We start from the raw sequence: 21,406 nt of genomic DNA, 5'->3' as shown, positions 1-21,406 counted from the left end.
GAACAGAGGAAATAGGTACAGTTATTTCTTGGGAATATTTCCTGCACCTCCAGTGACTTCTGACATAGGTGCTTCCTGAACAAGTTTGTTATATAGACTAACACATTCATTCTCTGTTTTTATCCTATGCCTTTTACTTCTAATCAATACCTCTACTTCTTATGTGAAAATGCCAAATGAACCATTGTTTCTTAACCCCTTTCTCTGTTATTTATTTTTTTACATATCTCAGTCATACAATTCCCTCGGCAGTTTCTTTTCCAGACCAACGAATTTTTGTTAATTTAACTGTTGAAAAACAGTTCTGTTCAACATCTAAATTTCAAGATCTAAATTTTGAGTGGTAATCACCTGTTCTTATCCCATTACAGTGTGGGAAAAGTTAATATTTTTTCTTCGTGTGCATTGCTATACATTTTTCTATTTTAGTAGTTCTTTTATCTCTCACTCAATATAATGAGCTTCTTCCTCAGTCCTTTCTCTTGTTTTTTTTTTTTCACTTGCTTCCTCCTCAGTTTCTTATTTTTATCCATGTGTTTTGAAGAGAATATATCAAAGAATCTCAGATTGAGTTTGTTAATAGATTATAGGTTAAATAAAACAAAATGAGCTGCTGGTCCTATAATAGTATTTTGTTTCTATGCAATGGTCTTACAGACATATGTATTCACTGTTTTGCCTTTAAGATGAAGAGGGGTAATTCCAACATTATACTCTACCAAAAATTGTTAGTAGAATATGGCTGCACAAGAAATAACATATTTGAAACTTAGACTACTTTGACCCCTTCATACCCTTTTGCTGTTCTTGGCCATTAGTGTTCAGATCATCCAGTAGGGTTTCTGCAGATATAAGTAGTTTGTAACTGTGAGAAAAAAGAAATTATTCCTTGTAGTGTATTTTTCAAATATTAAATCTTTGAAACTGTCTGGGGAAAACACATTTGCTTTAGGAATTTACAGCAGTTTTAACAGTTTAGCATTTTGACATTAATATTTTTAATATTTCTATGTTGCAGTTTCATAGCTTTGGGGTTAATAGATTTTTGACCAAGAGATGTTGGCCAATTTTCCTCTTCAATTCATTAACCTAATGAATAGCTGTGATGTACATTTTCTAAAATTCAAACTTTTACTTGCATTGAGATACTTATTCTTTATGCTGATACTGTACTGAAGCATTTGATTGAAGTATAAGGGACTCAAATGAATATATTAAATTGCCTGTGTGACCTACTCTTTTTTTTTTTTTTTTTTTTTTTTCTGCAAAATGCTCTTAAATTACCTAGAGTATTACAGAATATTTACCAGGTTGTTCAATAACATGATAAAAGAAGTACAACTAATAGTTTATAAGAAAAATATGTTTATGTTTAAATTGTATTGATGTTTTCTGTATCTTGAGAGTTTAGAGGATGGGAACAATAGAAGATGTTGCAAGAATTTTTTATGTTCCTTTATTTTCTCATTATTGAATTCAGTTATCATGATCAAGTATTAATATTTGATTTCAATGAGCTGCCTTCTGTTTTATTCCTAGACATTTTGGTTTCCAGACAGACAATGTTAGATTATGTTGATCCTTTTCAACTTCAGACTGGGGTTCTGTTAATTATTTTAGTCCATGCAGAATTTTGTAATATGTGTCAGATTCTTCATTGTGATACTAATAAATTTATTCTAGATTTTAAAGACACCTTAGCCTTTGTGTCTAATTTGATAAAACAAAATTAGTCTGAGGACTTAACTATGAATAACTCATACTGCAAAAACACCAGGAGATCTCAGTCAAATTAGAGCTTTATGGTTCTAGGGGACAGCAAATGCTCTAAATTAAATTCCTGTCCCCAAAAAGATTGCTGTCTAAAACATTCCTTAGGGTAACCCACTCCAATAATTTCATTACCAATTTTTCTTTTACTAGAAAATTGTACTTCAGTCATTAAATCCCAGTCATCCTGTTAGAGTGTGAAACTCACTATTTTGATTTATTTAAAGAAATAAATAGATCAGCCCTTGTTGATTGTAAGAAGGAGCTTTAGGGGGGAAAAATAATCCTAAATTCTTATGAGCAAGAAAAAGAAATAGACAATTCCCAGAATGTTTTTTATTTTGTGTAAGTTTTATGGTTTTTGACCACCTGGGCAGAACAGAACTGAATTTGGGTCATTCTGTCATTTTGTTGCTTTTATAAATGCTACTCAGTCTTTATTTATAGTACATATAAAAATAGCTAACTTTCAACTCTGTTTTCTACTGGAAAGTTATCTGCACAGTGCAGGTTAAAAAATTTGGTTCAGAAACAGCACAACTGACTAAAGTTGATTAAATATGTATGTCTGTAAATCTTTCTCAGCCACCTTTGTGTAAATTTTACTGGTATTTTTATAAAAGCGTGAAATGCTCAACTCTTGCCTTTCTAGTAGAGGCATTTGAAGAAAGACTTCAAAGATAAAATTTTAAAAGTCATCCATCTATAGTATCATAACACAGGAATTAGAATTTTAAATCTACTCTTAAATTATATACGAGCACAATGCACAAATAAATGTTCTAATGTAGTATTTAATTAGGATATTATGTCCTTTTCTCTAATGATAGAAGGATGCAGAAGATTTACACAGAACAAATTAATTTAAACTAAAAATGTATATTATGCTGCATTATGACTGAAAACTCTTTCCTTTCTAGTATCAGTTATTGATATTAACAAAAATTTAGATCTGTTTAATGTTAAAGTAATACTGAAATTGCATCAAGAGCAAAATATCAACATGGGTAACATATGGGTTTTAATTTCTCTACCCCATCCTGAGTTTCTTGAATACTTTTATTGTGATGATTATTCACTTCTGAGAAAAACAGAGCCAGAGATGCATATTCATGGGTTTTTCACTATATTGTCTTATAAACTCTCCTACTGTTTCTCATTTATTCTGCACAGGCTCCATCATCACCTTCTTCACCCATAGCTAATGAACCAAAATACGAGAAGCGCTGGCTAGACGCCTTATCAGTTCCTCTGTCGATGGCTCGAATCTCGAGGTACAAAACCGGAACAGATAAATTAAGGTTTGTAATCTAAAAGGGGAGGCACTGGGTTAGTTAGCTCTACATAGTGTTTTGCTGTGGATTGCTGGCTTTATAAGAATTGAGTGGAGATATGAAATTCTTCTTATTAAAAGCTATGCAGTTCATCTTCTCCTAAGATTAATGGTATTCATGGTGATTACCAAAGATAAGGTAAAGCTCCTACAAATATGTTTCTATAATCTGTTGTATCTTAGGAATTCAGTTAGCATCAGCAGCTAGTACAAAGGTTAATCCTGGTGTTTGTTACATGAATGAATTTTGAAGCTACTACATTTCCTTTGGCATCACTAATAGGATACTTCTACATTCCCCAATTCTAATATTGTCAATTAACTCTCTTTTTTCATTATAAATGATAAAACAGTGCATAATCATCATGCCTGTGCTATCATGTAATATAGATATGCTTGTATCAGTGTCGTATAGAAACTCATATTAATGAGATTTTGGCAAAGTACATGGTACAAAATATTGTATTTTTGATAGATTTTTTTTTTGCATCTCAGAGACATAACCAATGGTTCATAAAGTAACTGTGGAACAGGATGTCAGAGACTATTTTACTGGTATTCAGAAAATATGAAAGCAAAAATGAAGTTTAATCAAGCTTCAATAAATAATATGCTTGAGAAAGTAACACATTGCAGCACACATAACCTTTTTCTGCAAACCATTCTGTGGTACAACACTCTCAAATCTACCAGTAGTTGTAGGCCAAGCAGTCCATAGTTCTCCATATGTATAAGAACAGGACTTCACTGTCATTATTTTCCATAAGGGAGAATTTTATTTCTGGATTGCCCTATATTTGCCTTTAATATATATTAACAAGATAATTGGAGTCTCTATTGAAGAATCAATATACAGGTCACCTACTGTGAGGAGGTACCAGAAATTCATGTGAATACCTTTCTTAATGTGTGCCAGATATTTTACCTGTTTCCTCAAAATGACCTGAAAAACATTATTTTTCTAGTAGAACAGATGCTGCTTTAACTTACAGCAATTCATCTTCCAAGGCAGTTGGCAGCACCTCTCCCAGACTTTGTTAAAGCATCACAGGGTAATAATACTAAATTATCCAGAAAAGTTTTAGCTTCCTCCACAGAATTTCTTTGAACTCTTAATTCTCTTTTACTTAGAGCCTCATCACCACTTTCTTCCTCCCTAGTTCAACTTCAAGTTCATGTTGTCCAGTCTTGTCCAATCCATCACAGACCTCAAAACAGTCAAGGCATTAGTGAATTAGACATTCAGTGAATTAAGTAAACAAATCTCAGTGTTCACATTTAGGCATCAACTTATCATCAGTGTTCCAGCATCTAAAGGATAAATAGAAGAGGGTAGACCATTTAAACCTCTGACTTCAGTTACCACTCTGATAGTTTGAAGCACTTTCATTCCTGTGCTTTCCACACTAGATGGAGAAATCCCAAGGAATTCCAGTTCCCAAAAGAGTGGTATGTGCATTTTGAGAATTCTTTGATGTAAAATGCCTTTAGATGTTGTACTGGGTCTGGCTGAGATGGAGTTTATCTTCTTTATAGTAGTCCATATGGTGCTGTGTTTTGATTTGTGGCTAAAGCAATATTAATAGCATACCAGTATAGTGGTTATAGCTGACCAGGGCTTGCACACCATCAAAGTTTTCTCTTTTTCTTGGTCTGCTCCTACACAATAAATAGGACCAGAGTAGGCAAGAAGCTGAGAGGAGGCGCAAGCAGGACCAGTGAACCAAACTGACCAAAGAGATATTCCATGCTGTGTAACATCTTTGCTCAGCAATAAAAACTGAGCAGAGGACTTGGAGAGAGCAAGCCATTTCTTGGGAGACTGACAGTACATCATTCTGCATGTGAGAGACAGTGAGTGGTTGTGTTTGCATCCCTTGTTTTGTTGTAATTTAGTTAGTTGGGTTTTTTCTCTCTTACATTTACTTTTTAGACTACCTTTATTTCAGTTCATGAGGATTTTTCTTCTTTGAATTCTCTCCTCTATGCCCCTGGAGAAGGCTGGGGGAGTGAATGGCAGTGTGGATGCTTGGCTGCTAGCCCAAGATCAACCCATCACAGATATATTTTTTGTGTAAGATCTGAGGAACTTAGTGCTTTCAGTTTTGGTCTTGGAGAGATATATTCTCTTGTGCTGTATCTTAGTCCTTATATATTTGATATATCTTCCACTCTTTAATTACTACTGGGTTTTTTATTATTGTTGTATACACTCTGAAGGAATATGAAATAATTCCGTAAAGCCTAACACCATCTCATGATACTTTACTTGTAAAATAAGTACTCCTTGCTTGTTTTGGTGAACAAACAAAAACAGCTAAATGAGCATTAAAGGGATATTGCCTTGAGGTTAACTGTGGATGAGGCACTTCCCATATTCTTACTAAAGGTGGGGTTTTTTTGCCTGAGGGACACCAAACTGCTCTACTGTGAAATGCATGTATGTATTTTTACTATTTTCCAACTTGTATCCTTTTTTTGCATTTCCCATGTTCATATATGTATAGTGTTCAACATTTGTCTTCTGTAATTACTCTCTAAAATCAAATATCCGCTTTGCATTAATTAAAACCTCTGATCAGTCTAGATAAAAATCTCGCTTTCAACCATATCTACATGTCTGCTCCCTTTTACATTGTAGCCATTGGTCTAAAGCCATTGGAGTGAGCCCAGATTCATTCCCCTGAATGGATCGCGGATCATTTTGACCAATTTCCTAATTTTACCATACCCTGAATATTTATTTGTATACATGGCATGTAAAAAACAGCATGCCTATTTTTCCTGTACTACATGACTCTATGAGTCTGTTATAATTTGTAATGTGTCTCCTGAATGTTCTTTCTCATAACTGTGTTTTGTTGCAATGCTTTATTATGTTTTTATCCACTAAGTTATTTCAGTTGGTCTTGCAAAGGTGCTCTGGCATCAGAACAGCCAGATTACTTTTTAAGTTAGTGTTGTTGAAGCATTGGAGCTATCATCTATAGCGTCACATATGCAGCTGTGTGCCTTCTCCTCAGCTAGATGGGCTGTATGAAAGGTCTTTTTCTCTACTTCCTACCTGAATTGAATTCAGAGAGGTCTGTAAAATTCTTTCCATCAAAAATTACCTATAGTCCATCAGCTTTTGATATAACCTTTTAAATATGCAAAACATTATGGCTTTTGAAAGGTTATTAAAAAATTGTGTATCCACTCACAGGAAATACACACTCTGCTTTCTTCAATATTTTGTTTTCCTGAAATAAAAACATCTTTTTAACCAGTCGAATTTTTGCAGTTGGCTATAGCAGAATTTAACATACTTTTGTTAGTATACTCTGATGCAGAGGATCAGAAGCGGGACATCACTCCATGATCAATATGATCAAGTGAAGCCAATTGATTGCAAAAAATAAAGCTATATTTGTACTGTGTTCTGTTGTTCACATGCGTCAAACTAATACATGATTGGTTAAATCCTTCTGTGCACACATTTTAAGCTTTTGCTTAATTTAGTTTTTTTTTCCTTCATGCATCTCACTGTGGTTTTCTTGTCTGCCTTTACATCCTGAACTGTCTGCTGCTGAGCGTGTTCTTCTTTCATGTCCTTCAAGGGCATTGTGACATTACTCAGTTTCTATGAATGCTGGATTGTGCATATTGTGCATATGCATTGTTGCATATGTCCACTGTCCTGCAAAAAACTCACAACACTCTGATTTTTAAAAATATATAGTATTGTTTAGCCTATGTATAGTGCCTGTAAATTCAACTACTCATGCTGTTCTGACATGGTAAACTGCCGTCTGCTAGGATATTTCCTCTGACCTCATTCACTTTACTTCTCCCTGATATTCAAGATTGTTTCATATTTTCAGCATTCTTTTTCTGGTGGTGTAACATTCATATAATGTTTGAACAAAAAAAAACTTCTTTTATAAGGTTGGGCAGAGTCAGATATTTACTAAAGGCCCTCTTTTTGTTGCCTTTATTTAAAAAAATATAGAATATAACAAAGTATAACATGCCAGCACTTTGCTCAAAATTAATTTTTTAATTAGAAATGCCTTACATAGATAGTCTGTTAGACTGCAATATACTTTTTAGTGTGCCTTAGATCAAATCTGGTCTAATCTAATCATATTAGTCTGTATTATTTCCTCTGTGGTTAAACTATGCAGTTTAAAGTCTTCTGTACTTCACTTGAGTTTTCCCAACTTTGTAGCTTTGCCCAAAAATGGCATACTTTCTGCATGCTCTTGTGTCATAAGACAGCCAAGATCACATGTATCTATCTGTTTGATTCTTTGTTGTTCATGTGAAGAGTAAGGCAACTTGCCTTTGGCTTTTCATTTCACTTGATATTACATGGTATTTTTCACAGGAAGTCTTTAGACTGTGACTTAATGACACAAGAATATTTTTTTCATATATTTTAAATTCTGTTAACACCATATGTATTAACAGAAACAAGAGAGAATGGGATAAATATTTTCCTTCCATATAAAGAATGGCTGAAAACACTGTGCACTGAGCATGTGAAATATGTTTATCAATATCACAAAACAAAAGCAAAAATAATTCCTTAGAATATTTTAAAGGAAAGATAAGAAACATAGTAGATGTCATTCCTGTTCTCAGTGGAAGATTAAATATTGTATTAACTACTGAAATAACCTTGAATTAGTGTATTTTACATTGCTGATATGATTGGAGTCTGTCTGAAGATAATTATTTATGTAGCATGCTAATGAGTCATTTTGATTAGTTAGCAATTCAATAACTTTTTTATTCATTTGCCTTTATTATATAGAACTACTGCTTCCATTATTCTAGACTTCTCACCAATCCACCAATATAATTTTTCTCTGTAAGAAGCAAGGTAATACAAATGTAGTGAGAATGGTATTGCTGTGAATATTCTTAATTTCTAGTTGGCAATGGAAAAATTTTTTGACTGTTGAGGATTGAATTGGTCAATAAATGTGATGTAAGCTTAACAGAGAAATAATATCCATAAGTTTTTCTCACCAGAGGAATTTGTAGTTCCTATTATAGTTTGGGGTGTTTGTTTGGTTTTTTTTAAGATAGAAAAGTAAAGATAGATAGTTTTTTAGAAGGTGGAGAACATGGTTCATGCACTGTAGTCTTTAATTTTTGTTATGGAATTCTTATTTAGGGAAATCCAGATAACTATTTTTAGTCCTTACAGCTGATACTGGTAGTAATATATAATAATTTTTATACAGTGTATTGACAGAAGCTTTGAGCAAAGGTACAATAGCTATAACATCTTGAACATTATGAGTATAGAGATTGAAGAAGAAATGCTTATTTAGAATATGGAAGACTGAAATAGTGAGTGGAATGAAAGTAATTCACGTCCAGTAACTATGAGCCCATGTATCTGTGATGTCAATTACAAAACAACGTAATTAGATGTAGGTGTTATTTTCTATTTCTTGGTATTCTCACCATTGCAATTACTCCAAAATATTGTGTATTTTTATTTTTTTTTTTAATGTTCACTGATTTCTTAACAGATTTTTTCTGAAGAATGGCATTTTCCATTTATCATTTCAGTAAGTTAACAAAATCCCTTTAATTAAATAAATAAATTGAAAACTAAGAAATTGAATAAACCATTTTGAAAAACATCCAGAAAATAAGCACAATCTCACTGAGTTACAAAACCTTAATGAACTTTCTCACAGTTTTCTGACACATCAGTTAGAAAATATCTGTAGAAGCATAAATGTCTGTCTTCAGTTATCTTATTTGGTTACTCTAAGTGTAATGAAAATAAAAGTTACAATACTGGAATCAAAATGTTCCCCCAAAAGCCACAAACATAAAATGCAATCCAAGTGTATGTTTAATGCTTCAATATCTTCTGAGCTACATGATTTCTGTCAATAGTCCAGTTATATGAGCACATTTAAACATTTTGTAAGATATGAGGTTCTGTGACATTTGCAATACAAAATCCCATTACTTCTAACATGACATTTCAAAGAGATTAAGTAATTCAGAATCCTTCTTTTTGGACAATTTCCACTCAGACCTACCCAACGTCTTTAAAATTTCAGTTTAAGTAGACATTGTAGCAAGAGGGCTGTTTAGTACTATAAACAAGACACAAGAAAATGTTTTGACAAAAGCAATAAAAACTAACTCAAACGTCAAAAAATCATACAAACAGGAGGGAGTACTGATTCAGGATCTGGGAAGATGCAAAGATGATCAAATCTGTCTGTCTGTATCAGCATGGTAGTAAAGATAAAAGAGATGCTGTCAAACCTACATCTAGATTTTTGTAGAAATATCTATATAATAAAATACTTATATACATATATGAGCAATGGTTTCACATGCCACAGATACTAAAAAATACAAAAATATCCTTTGCTGGAAGTCTTAGCCTCCAGTGAAGTAAAAATTCGGCTTTTCCCATTTCAGCTGGCACTGAAAATACTTTTTATCCTAGAAAAGTCTTTGGCTTTAACACCTCTATAGCAGCAAATGCTTGTATGGAAAAAATTTCCTTACTAATATTAATTAATAGTATTTGTTTAAAGGTGTCAATTTCAAGAAGAGAACCTAAAGTCTGCCAATGCTCATCTGTTATTCTGACTGCTATGCTCACAAGATAGTGTTTATTTTACTACAAGAAATTAATGCCATAAACAAACTCCAGAAGAGACCAGGAATGCAGATCTATTCATCATTTCACCATGAAAGTGAGATAGAAAGACACCGAGTATTGAAAATGGTGCCTCATGTTCCTTAGCAAAAATGCTGAAGGAAACAAATTTACAGATAGGGAGACAAGTCTCAAAGTAAGAAATGTGAGGGCAGTGCAAGAAAAATTTCTAGTATTTAGGAAATGTGAATATTCATGTCTTGTTCTGGTTGCAGTAGTCAGTAGCATAATTGCAGTAATAGAAGATGTAGCAATTTCCTCTGTCTTTTTTATAATCATCTTAGGGCCTTAGGGAAAAAATAATACAAACCAACAAAGAAAATAAAAACCCTACAGCAACTTTATAGCATCTTAAAACCTTTCAAACTTATTATTTGGCATTAAATTGAAGGCTCCTCCTTGACAGCTAACAGGAATAGGTGCTTTGTTGTGTCTCTTTTTTTCTTTTCTCTGTTTTGAGGAAATGACAGAGAAATGCATGTCATTTAAGCTGTAGGATTTATTTTCTCATGAATTCCAGTGCCATCTTGGTGCTTGCTTTGATTGTTTCACTTAAAACAAAAGCCTCAGGATTTATTTTGTTAAGCTTTTGTTTTCAGTTTGGATACCTGTTTTTACTTGTAGCCTTCTGTACACGATGCTTTTCAGAACAGTGTGGTACATGGAATAATATCAATATATTATGGGATCTTCAGAGACAAACCTTTGTAACTGAAAGCAAGAAATAATCACAGTAAAGTTGATTAAGATTCAGGGCAAAAACACTGTGTTACTACCATAGACTTCATGACTGGAATATGTAAACCTTGAAAAGCACTGGCTGTTTTTATCCTATGTCATTTACCCTGAACTGCTTTCTGGTAAAACCGCCTTCCTGCCAAATCAGCACAGCAGGGACAGCAGTGCCCCAAAGGTCTCAGTCTTGTGTGCCAGCTAGCATGACCACCACTGGCACGTCAGAAGCTTGAACCAGCCTGAGCCCTGGGAAAAGCACATCCCAGTGCCAGTGTGCTGGAGCAAGGGAACAAGCTCTGCAGGCAGGGCCTGGAATCTTGGCAGACTCCCCACTGAGCAGGAGTCAGCTGAGCACAGGTTCAGTGGTGGAGCCCCATATGGGACTTCTTGGCTATGTTAGCAATAACACAGTCAACAAGTCAAGGGTTGTTCCCACCTATTCTCATCTACTCACATTCCTGAGGCCACACCTGAGGTAGCTCCCTCAGTCTCCAGTTTTGGTCTTCCTGTGGAAAAGATTGGTATTTTAAGAAAGTTAGTGAGGAGGCTGGACTAGGGGACTTGGAGGATCCCTCACATCCTAATTGATTCTGTGCAAACATCATGTTAGTGAAGTATTAGATCTCTAGATGAATATTGAATATTAATAACTGTCTGTAGTTGATCACCATATTTTATAAAATATAAAGGACAACAGGAGTTTGAGTGTAATCCACTCTATCACCAACACCATGTTTCAAATGATAAAATATTCAGTAATTTTTATAATAAAATTTGGTTTTTTAGATTTTGATTGCCTGTTTTGGTTGCATGAATTGTTAATAGAGGAGTTCCCTTATGTGATCTTTCATCAGCCTTTAGGTAACTTTGTGCCACTGGGATAAGGCATTCAGGTCTTTGTGTGTCTGCAGAAGCTGAATTAATGTAGAACCACCCTGTGGTTCATGGAGAGCACATGCTATTGCTTTGCTTTCCTAAATGTTCTGGACAGCCCTCTTGCTTTGTAAGGATCCTAGCATCTTAGCTTTGATATTTGAATGGGATATCTAAGCTGGGCATTGTGAATGGCTTCTCCTCACAGCATTAAATTAAGTCTGTTTCCAGACACCAGTGTGTATCAATGCATAAGGGCTGACAGATTCTGACATATCTCAGTGGGATGCTAAGAGATCATAACATAAGTCATTTCATTACAGCACTGTTGGGATCTTTGTCAGAACCTTAAGTAAAAAGAACAATATGTTTGGGAGGTGATTATTTTACTCAGTTTACTTGAAGGCAATAAAAGGATTTTTTTTTTATATTTTCTTTCTTTATGAAGAGGCAAAAGAGATTACTGAAATGAAAGTGACACAGAATTGTGCCACTGCCATCAAGTTTTAGTATTTCCCATGATTATTCAATCATGAAAGAAAAATGGACAATTGGCTGGTACATATCTAAGTCTTCAGGCCAAGCATGTTAATTTCTGCAAACAGCAGATATAATGCTTTACAACTCCTTTAAAAATCAGATACATTGTCTTATTTATTGTGTATGATGGGTTGTTGATATTATCTTTTCCAGCAAGTATATAGAGATCAGTATTCATGTTCACCACCAAACTCCCTACAAATTACAAAAGGTCAGGTTAATAAGTTTTTCACTATGTCAGGAGTGAATAACTGCCCATTAACCACTATAAGTCATTTTGAATGTTGACATATTTCATCAATTAAGCAGTAGAGGACTTCACCTTAGATCAGAGAACCCCAGGAAGACTCAGCAACTTCACAGAGCAGTATTCTGATTCAGTTGTTAGCTTTCTTCTAGGTTGGTACCAGAAATGGGGTAATATAACACATAAGTATAGATATTTCATTTACAAATGTAGAAGGTAGTGGTGATATTCTCCATATTATACACAAAACAAACATCTTTCACAATATTATATAACTATTATATTAATAGTATATAACTATCCTGTCAATCATAGGCATTTAAATAATCTGGTTATCTTTCTGAAGTTTAGTTACTGCAACTATTGTGTGTCACTTTTTAAAAATTTATACCAGTGTACTTTCATGCCACTACTTAATGAGTTTTGTGGTTCTTTTTGGAAAATATTAAGAGATAAAAAAAGCATATCCCACCAGCATTCAGATGCAGGGGATTTCAAAGGTATGTACGCAGTGCCCAACTTGCCGCAGATAGTGAGGAAAAGAAAGCATTGGCATTTGCAGAATAAAATTGCTATAAACACATAAAAGTTGCCTTAAAAGTTAATAAAATGCAGTTGCACATTAGCCTTTGCCAATGCTGTTTTGAGAAGACTATTTAAGGAAATTTTTTGAAGAAACTTCTAAAAACATTTTTCAAATTCCTATGACATAAAAGTGCTTGAAGTAAGCATTGCTTTGAATTCTACATAAAAAAAGTTTAGAAATCCAAGAACTGAAAGCTACAGAAGACAGTGGTTTGAATCTTCATACATTTCTAGTAAATGAAACCAAAACTGGCATTTTGGTTTAAAAAAGCTCTATTTTTTTTCAAAAAGACCCAATGCATATTTCCTGAATACACTACCTTAAGTTCAAGTATTATGAACATAATATGTATACACAGTAGAAGTAAATGGTCAACAGCACAGGTATATATTGGTACAGACAAAGTACTTATTGTATCTGTTAGTCTTGGTACTGCCCTATTATCCTTGGTTTTGTTGCCTTTCTATTGATTGGTAAATTAAGCACTCAAAAACTTGTCAGAAGGCATAAAAATCACTTGAACATTGATAAATATTGGGCAGTATCAGAAAACTGACACATCTTCCTTTACGGATATATTTCTTCTTACTGCAGATCTAATGCATTTGAAGTGCTGGCACTCGATGGAGTTAGTACTGGGATACTTCAGTTTTATACAGCCCAGGAGAGTGCTGACTGGCTGAGAGCAATGTCAACTAACATCAGTGATTTGACACTTCAAAATGTATGTTACTTTCCACATATTTTCTTGTTTATGCTATTGTGAAGTTATTTCTAGTTTTCAAAGGGTAAAAAACAATTCAACTTTTAAGTACAATATATAAAATGCTTATGCATGGGGAGGAAAAGGAGAAAGGACAAAATAGGGAGAAGTTGCCTGATGCAAAGTATCAAGACGTTTTCAGGGCTTGCAGTGTTAGCATAGAACAGAAACCAGTAGAAAATCAGCTTATGTTTATAATTTTAAAGATTTTTAGGGCAAAATATGTATCAATACTGGTGATTTCACAGAACTTTAGATGTGAAAAAATATTTCATTTGCACATTTTTGTAGTTAAACTGTGCTTGAAATTAGCATTTTTTGATTTTGAAACAAGCATGGGAATATTCTGTAGCTAGTGAGTATTTACTGAGACTTACTGGAGACATTAATTTTACATCTCTAAGTTTTCTAAGAGTTGATTTATTTAAGGTCACATTATTCCATCTTACTTCCTAGAAGTATAAAGATGCTAATGCTATTTTAAGTTATTCCTGTAAATTAATAAGTAACAATTGACTTTGCAAGCAGAAGTATTAACTAATCCCCAGAGAAACAGAAAATTACTATTTGGACATTTATCATTCCATCAAAGAGCAGCTAAAAACATTGATAGTTATGGAATTAACCATGAAGTTAAATAGGGAACTCAATAATGTACAATTTGGAAAGTAAATTTGTCTTTAAGGAATGATAAAATTCAGTGGTGAAAATACAATATCACAGCTGGCCCTGAAAGAATTGCTTGTGCAATTTTCTTTCTCTGCATGGGCAGAGTTTGTTAACTTCTTTCATAAATTATGATTAAGTAGCCTGACATTTATTTGTATTTTGTACTCTAAATGAACTGTTGCTTAGGTCTCCAGGTAATATTGTGTAGAATTTGTATTAGATTTCAACATAAATATTTAAGTCTGTTGGTTAAAACAGACTTAAAATTTAATTTGTTTTCCTAGTCTCCAAAAACTACATGAATCACATTTGATCATAATAGTTCATTTATTCCATCAAATATTTTAAAATATTCAATTGCTTAAGGAACCTCTTTGGCAAAATCAGTCGTTTTTGCTTATGATGCATTCTTTTTAAATTCTATTTAGTGACTCACATAATGTACAGGGTATTATTATGTAATAATTCTAAGAAAGTGTGTGGTAATATTTCTAGAGCCATTCCAATTCACAGTTATTAAGCCTTTTTTTTTCTTTCTAGAGAAATTCACTGAATAAAAGCCACAAGGATATGAGTGAATAAGAATAAAAATAAATGCAGGCAGCTTTTGTTAGTCATAGAGTGCTAGTCAGTTTTTTTTCAAAGGACTATGTACAGTAATTACTGGTCCTGACACACTATCTTCACTGCGCTGTGACCTGTCAGCAGCAATATTTTATTATAAACTGAGTACTTTCTTAGTCTTCTCCACTATCTATTACTAGTAAATTCTGTCAACAAAGTTGTCCACCTGTTGTTCATACAACTGGCTGTTCCCAGGAAGGGACAGAAAAGCAACAGTCATGATGAATATCCATGTTCTGTGTTCTTAGTGAGTTATAAAGTAAACTCTATGCAGCTCGTATGAGAAGCATGTAAACTTTTTTGCTTGGGCAGTAGCTTTACAGGTTTTGTCAGGTGTGCAGCCTGTGGTACAACTGGAAAGTCAAACCAGAGCATTTATTTAATTACTGATCATCAGAAAGGGAGATGCAGTAATCAGTAAGAATTCCTTTTGTTGCAAACTGTTGTTACAATGGGGATTGAGAGGCTGGAGTATAGCGTAAGGCTGGACAACTCTCTGCCTCTGAGCAGCCAGAAAACACAAACCACCCTCCACAGTCCCTAGGATGGGGGCTTTGAATCAGGCTTCTTGGAAGCCCATTTGGAATCTTTTTTATTACCTCAGTCCTATAATTTCAAAATATTCTTATTTCCTTATCATACCTCTGACACTGACACTGAGGAATGAATCTGTAGTTCCTTCATAGCTTTTGTAGAGTCTACTTATTCTCCAGGACCAAAGATAATCACTACTCATTCAGAAATTGTTTCAATTGTTTATCTGGTTATGGGTTATTTTTATGAGTACTTGCTAACTTGAAATTCAGTTGCTTCTCCAAATAGTAAAAATATTGATTTCCTATTCTGTCCCACACCATCATCTCAGTATGGAAATTAATTACTAGATACATGGTCACTGGACTTTTTTGCTAACACTGTTGGCATAATGTCAGCACCCTTACCTGAGCTATTACTAGGTTTTTAAGTAATACTTACCATTATTAATGTTTTACTTCCAGACATTTTTACATTTTGTTTTGCTGGTGCTTGTTTTCATGACTTTAACAACTTGTCTCGCACCTTAGTCATTCTTACTTAAACTGTGACTATTTGTGTTACTCTTACATACATTTTTTTGTCCTACATATTTGCATGATAATTTGAATAATTTCTTTTAGAATTTTAGTTCCTAAAGAGCTCCTAATAGGGATTAATTGTTTTTGTAGAGTGCACCCAGTCTTTCCTGTATCACTTTACCTTAATATACTTCATTTTTTTATTTTACCCTAATAAAGTCATGTTCAACAGCTCTTTGTCAGATCTCCTGCTGATGCTAGGAGACAGTCCTAGTGTAGGTAGTGCAAAAATAGCTCTGCCACAATGTGACACTTCTGCTAATGTCAGACTACTCTTTTGAAGTACTACTGAAACATCTAACTTCTATACAAAGTCAAGCTCTCTGGGGATCAAGTGCATAGGAGGAGTCATCTTTCAGCAGTGGAGATGTGAGGAGTTGTCACTGCACAGGAGTGTTGCCCCTGTACATATTTAAAGAGTGTTACTTGGTAGATGAGAAATAATGATTCTGGTACCAGCCTGGACTTAAATCTTAGATGACAGAGGAACACAGGGAATGCTGCAATGTGGAGAAAAATGTAAAGTGTCATTTCAACCCTCATTGCTGATACATGCTTTGTATGTTTAGCTCAGAAAATCTCTTCATGTAGCTACAGTCAGCTTTACAAGCCAAATGCATTTCTGAGGACTCTTGCCCCAAATTATTCATCTCTCTGTACGTATTCTGTTTTCTCACCAGCATACTTTTCTACCAGCATGAAACTACTCTGTCATCTTCCTTTGTGATTCAACCCTCATTTTCTGTATTCTCAAAGCTTTTTACATTTATCCTTGGCAGAAATAAATACAGGTGAATCAGTACCTCAGATTTATTTCTTTGTACATCATACAGTTCTTTTTTTGCAGAAGGAGGTGCAGTTGAAAAACTGAGGGAAGAAGGGTAACAGAAACTGGCATTGAATCTTCCATGATGAAACAAGAAGCACAGGAAATGAATTAATCTTCCTGTGCTTCTCACTGCTCCTTAATTTCTTCAGCTGAAGGGTTCTTTGTAGGCTGAAGCGACAGTGCTGTAATGGCTATGACTTTTTAGGAGAAAGGTCTTTGGGATAATTTATATTTCTCTCTTTTTCACTATTCAGATTGACAGCTATAAGATAGATAGGTTTTTCATGGATCTTAATTATTGTCTTTGAAATATAGCACTGAGCATAACTTTAGTCATAATCAGTAGAAGTAACTAAAGACAATGCTGTCAGTTCATTTACATTATAGAGATTTGTTTCGTATATATAAAATTTTCTCAAGGTTTTGTGGTTTTTTTACAGTAAATTCTAATGGTGTTATTTAAAAAAATTGTAAATAAATGAGTAGGTCATAAACAGGTCAGAGAACAACTATTAAAGTAGGGTTATTAATCCAGATCATATTTATGCCCATGATATCTTTTTTAATTGTACATGTCATAGTCTGTAAACCTTCTCTTTTATTTCTTCATGTAAGCACGTATCTAGGGATATTTTGTATTGCAATTGTGTGAAATGTCTGTTGTAATAGGAAGATACTTATGAAATATGAGCTTGAAACATACATTAAAAAAAAAAAAAAAGAAAACTGAGAAGGTCTTGCTTTCTTTACACAGCAGATTGTGGGGTACATGTAGATGGAAACAAAATCCTTGTGTGTAGGAAGCAGTATACAAATTCGACTGCCTCAGTGATTATACAAACAGTTCTATTCCCAGGGTGAGAATGCATAATATTTCTTCACTGCTGCTTTTTTGTTTTTTTAAATGCAAATTTTCCAGTTTGAAAGTAGCACAGTTCAAACTGTAGAAGTTGTAAAGGGAATTCAGGAAGGATAAGACCCACAACCCCTAAACTTGGCCAAACAATAAGCAGTCACATAGGATACTATGTGATAATACAGCTAGGAAAAAAATAGGGGCCTGTTAAGATCCTTCACTGTTTTCTTGAAAGAGAATAAAGGTATATTATATGTTAAATAAATCCCAGCCTGGGAGGCATTTAGATTTAGGTAAATAGTTCTGAATAATTTTAGTTCCTGACCTGTATTAGTTCTGACCTGTATTAATAGTTCTGAATAATTTTATTTCCTGACCATTTAGAATAGAGCAGGAAACCTGTATTAATAGTTCTGAATAATTTTATTTCCTGACCATTTAGAATAGAGCAGGAATTACAATTTGCTTAATAGTTCCTTTTCCAAGTAGCCTGCAGTCTTTGCAGACCCAGGTTTTTTGTTTTAGCTCCCCTGCTGTGTCCAGCTCGCATTTCTATACTGCAGTGCTGAGAGCTCCTGCAGTGCCAGCAAGGTAAATGTACCCCATTTGTATTCCTGCCTGTCTGCACCAGCTCTGGAGATGTGTGAAGGGCACATGGGGTGCTGGGTGAAGAGCTTGTACTTCTCAGCCCCGTGACAGTGGAATGTAATATGATATAGAAGCAGATCTTTCTCCTCTCCACACAGCAACATCAGGGCTGCAGCCATCCTGCTTTGAATAGGGAATGAGTTGCCTGTGCAGGGAACAACTGTGGAGTCCAAAGCATTCTTCCCTGTTATCCCTTACCAATGGGAAGTTGAGCTGGTTATCAGGGTGCTCTTCAAAATATTCTACCTGCTTGGTACAGAAAGCCTTCATAGCCAATCTGACACACTTTTTTCCAGGCACACCTAAACCCATTTACTTGCTCTGGTTTGTGCTTTAGTGATCTAATTATTGAATATGGTTTTGGACACTTTAAAGGAAATTATATTTTCTCTGTGTTTAACATGGCTTTGCTGTAGTTTGTGTATGTGTTTGTGTCTGAGGCACAGGAGAATGGCTGGACTTGGTTATGGGCAGGGTGTATCATCATTTCTACTGACATTGAAGTATCCCAGGTAACTTTTCATTATGTCCTGCACAACACTTCTAGCAGGATTAAGCCCACCACCAAATCAGACTGGTGACTGTTTCCTTCTGCAACACTGGTCATTTCATCAATTTGTTTTAACCAAGTTACAGAGTGAGGTTCTTGAGTTCCAGCTGGTTTGTTACTGATGGGCCCTGCAGGCACCAAGAAGCTCAGCCACCTCTTCTCGCAGGCAGTGCTTCAGGCCAGCTCCGGCACAGTGCAGCCCTGCGGTTGTGCCAGGCTGAGGAAGGCACACCTGTGTGCTTGACCTGCCAGACCCTTGCTGGGGACCCTCTGTCCAGTCAGCAGCCAAACTTCAGTTCCCTGCTCGTGGGTGCTCCCTGCTGTGCTAAGCTGTGGGTGCCGGCCCTGCAGGCTGTGACCCGCCACTGTTGTGGTAGCCCCTGCTCCTCCTGCAGGTGGCTGGGAGCTGGTAGGGCTTCAAGAGCCTGGCAGGGTCTCCCAGCACACAGCCAGGCCTGGCAGATGCCCCAGGCTCCCAGCAGCTTGGCCACCTCAACCTCAGATCCCCAGCTGTCTGACCCACCAGCACACCTGCACCATTTGACTGCAGAATTCAATTCCAAAGGGCTGCAAAAGTGAATGTGTGAGGGAGAAGAGACCCTGATAGCCCATGATGGGTTAGGACTGACTAGAGAGCTCCTATAGCCCTGAGCATTGCTACCACTCTCTGTCCATACAGTCAAGACCGCCTTTTGTCCTAAGGAGGACAAGGACTTGTTATTGTCATCTGTTAGGTGCAAGAGTGTGTGTGTGTGTAAATCCTGGCACATCTTGAGGCCTGTGTCGTTACCATAACACAAAGTCTGTTAGCCCATACAGGTACACTGGGTGTGACTGGGATGGGGTAGCTTTCTTCATAGCAGCAGGTGCCGTGTTTTGTATTTGTGGCTAGAACAGTGTTAATAACACACAGATGGTTGGATTGGTGCTGAACAGTGCTTTCACAGGATGAAGGCTTTGACTTTTTCTCACACTGACACACCCCACCCACCTCAGCAGAAGATGGAACAAGGAATTAAGAAGAGACATGGATAGGTTAGCTGACTGAAAGTGGGCGAAGAGATGTTCCACACCATTGTGCTCAGCAATTGAAATGACATAGTGGAAAAAGGCAGTGTGGGAGATGGCTGTTCCAAGATGGCTGTTGCTTGGAGCCTGCTTGTGGGAGGCAGAGAGTGTTCCCATTTATGTAATTTGAACTTTCCTTGTTTCTTTCACTTAAACTCTGTTCATCTTGACTCAGAAGCTTTCTTGCTTTTGCTTTTCCTATTCTCTCACCCTTCCTGCTGGAAGGGAGAAGGGAGTGAGGAGCTATGCAGGTGTTCAGCTACTGTCCAGAGACAACCCACCACAGCATTCGATGGCATCACCATCATATTAACTGAGTTACATCCACAGATTTCATCTTACATATCTGGTGTGTCCAGGATACAAGCAATAGCCCTGGAATTCTTCTGTTCCTTTCCTATGGCAATTGTAGTTTTCCCTGTTCACAGGTGTAGGGTTTTGGTCTTCCATCACAAGCTTTTCACTTCTAATAAAACAAGATTTTTGAAAAACAAGGTCCTTTGGAAGTACTCGTCAATTCTAGGACAGTTTTCAGTTTACTCCTAGCATGTAGGGAAGTCTGGTTTTAAACTCAAATATATTTTTTTTCTAAATTCTTATCTACACTTAGTAAAATTGCACTTTAAAAAAATGTTACACTTTCAAGAAGTATTTGTGTACTATTTGTGTCAGTATTTGTCCACCACTCATATGTGCAAACTATGACTGCCAGAGAAAAATCAAAATTATCAAAACTCTTCATTATCTAAACAAAGAGAAAAGCTTTGCCTTGAAGACCAAACTAACAGGAAAGCCCATGCAATTTTCATTTTATCTTTAAATACATCATATTCTATGGTCACAAGGACTGAATTACTGACAACATTTAAGAATCTGCTTAAGCAATTGTTTAACTGATATGATACCTGAGATGTCTACAGTACAGCATAGTATTTTCACTCATACTGGCAAAATTAAATTCATAAATGCAAATCTTTAAGAGCTATTTAAGGAAAACTCATTAAAATCTTTTGTGTTTCAAGTCCTTGGTTTTGCAAATTCACTATAATAATAAAAATCTAGTATTTAAGTACTGAATGATAAAATTTCTTACAAATGTGATTTGGAAGTATTTATATAATATTCAATAACTAAGTCAATCAATGCTAATTCCATCACAGAAACTCCTCAGCATATTAAAAACTCTATGTGTCTTCCCTCTCTCTTTCATAGATGAAAATGGCAAATAAATGCTGTTCTCCCTCTGACCAGGTAAGATTTCAATTGTATTATCCATTTTTTTTTTAATTTGTGTGATTACATTGTTGAAAAATTTGTACAGTTTGCATATACACATCTAGTTAGTTTTTTAACTGATCTAGTCTAGTGGATGCACTGCAAGATCAGTGATGGGAGAGCAAAGTCTCTCCCACTGTAAGTAAAAATCAGACTTGTGACCACTTCAGGAACGTGAACAGTTTATGGGACCCAAAGAGATGCATCCCAGAGTCCTAAGAGAATTGGCTGATGTAG

General features: G+C 35.3%; 1 protein-coding gene across 2 annotated transcripts in view; it reads left to right on the top strand.

Annotated features, from left to right (window-relative positions):
• SNTG2 (syntrophin gamma 2) overlaps positions 1-21,406 on the top strand; it is a 222,053-nt gene that overhangs the window by 143,361 nt on the left and 57,286 nt on the right. For both annotated transcript variants that reach the window (XM_085574568.1, XM_021551123.3), the window contains exons 9-11: positions 2,944-3,071; positions 13,367-13,496; positions 21,107-21,145. In XM_085574568.1, coding sequence (XP_085430694.1) covers positions 2,944-3,071; positions 13,367-13,496; positions 21,107-21,145 — 297 coding nt within the window. The remainder of the gene's footprint in view (positions 1-2,943; positions 3,072-13,366; positions 13,497-21,106; positions 21,146-21,406) is intronic.

The sequence above is a fragment of the Lonchura striata genome, chromosome 3, assembly GCF_050655825.1.
Source record: "Lonchura striata isolate lonStrDom1 chromosome 3, ASM5065582v1, whole genome shotgun sequence".
NCBI classification, from domain to species: Eukaryota; Metazoa; Chordata; class Aves; order Passeriformes; family Estrildidae; genus Lonchura; species Lonchura striata.
This window is presented reverse-complemented; position numbering and strand designations above follow the sequence as displayed.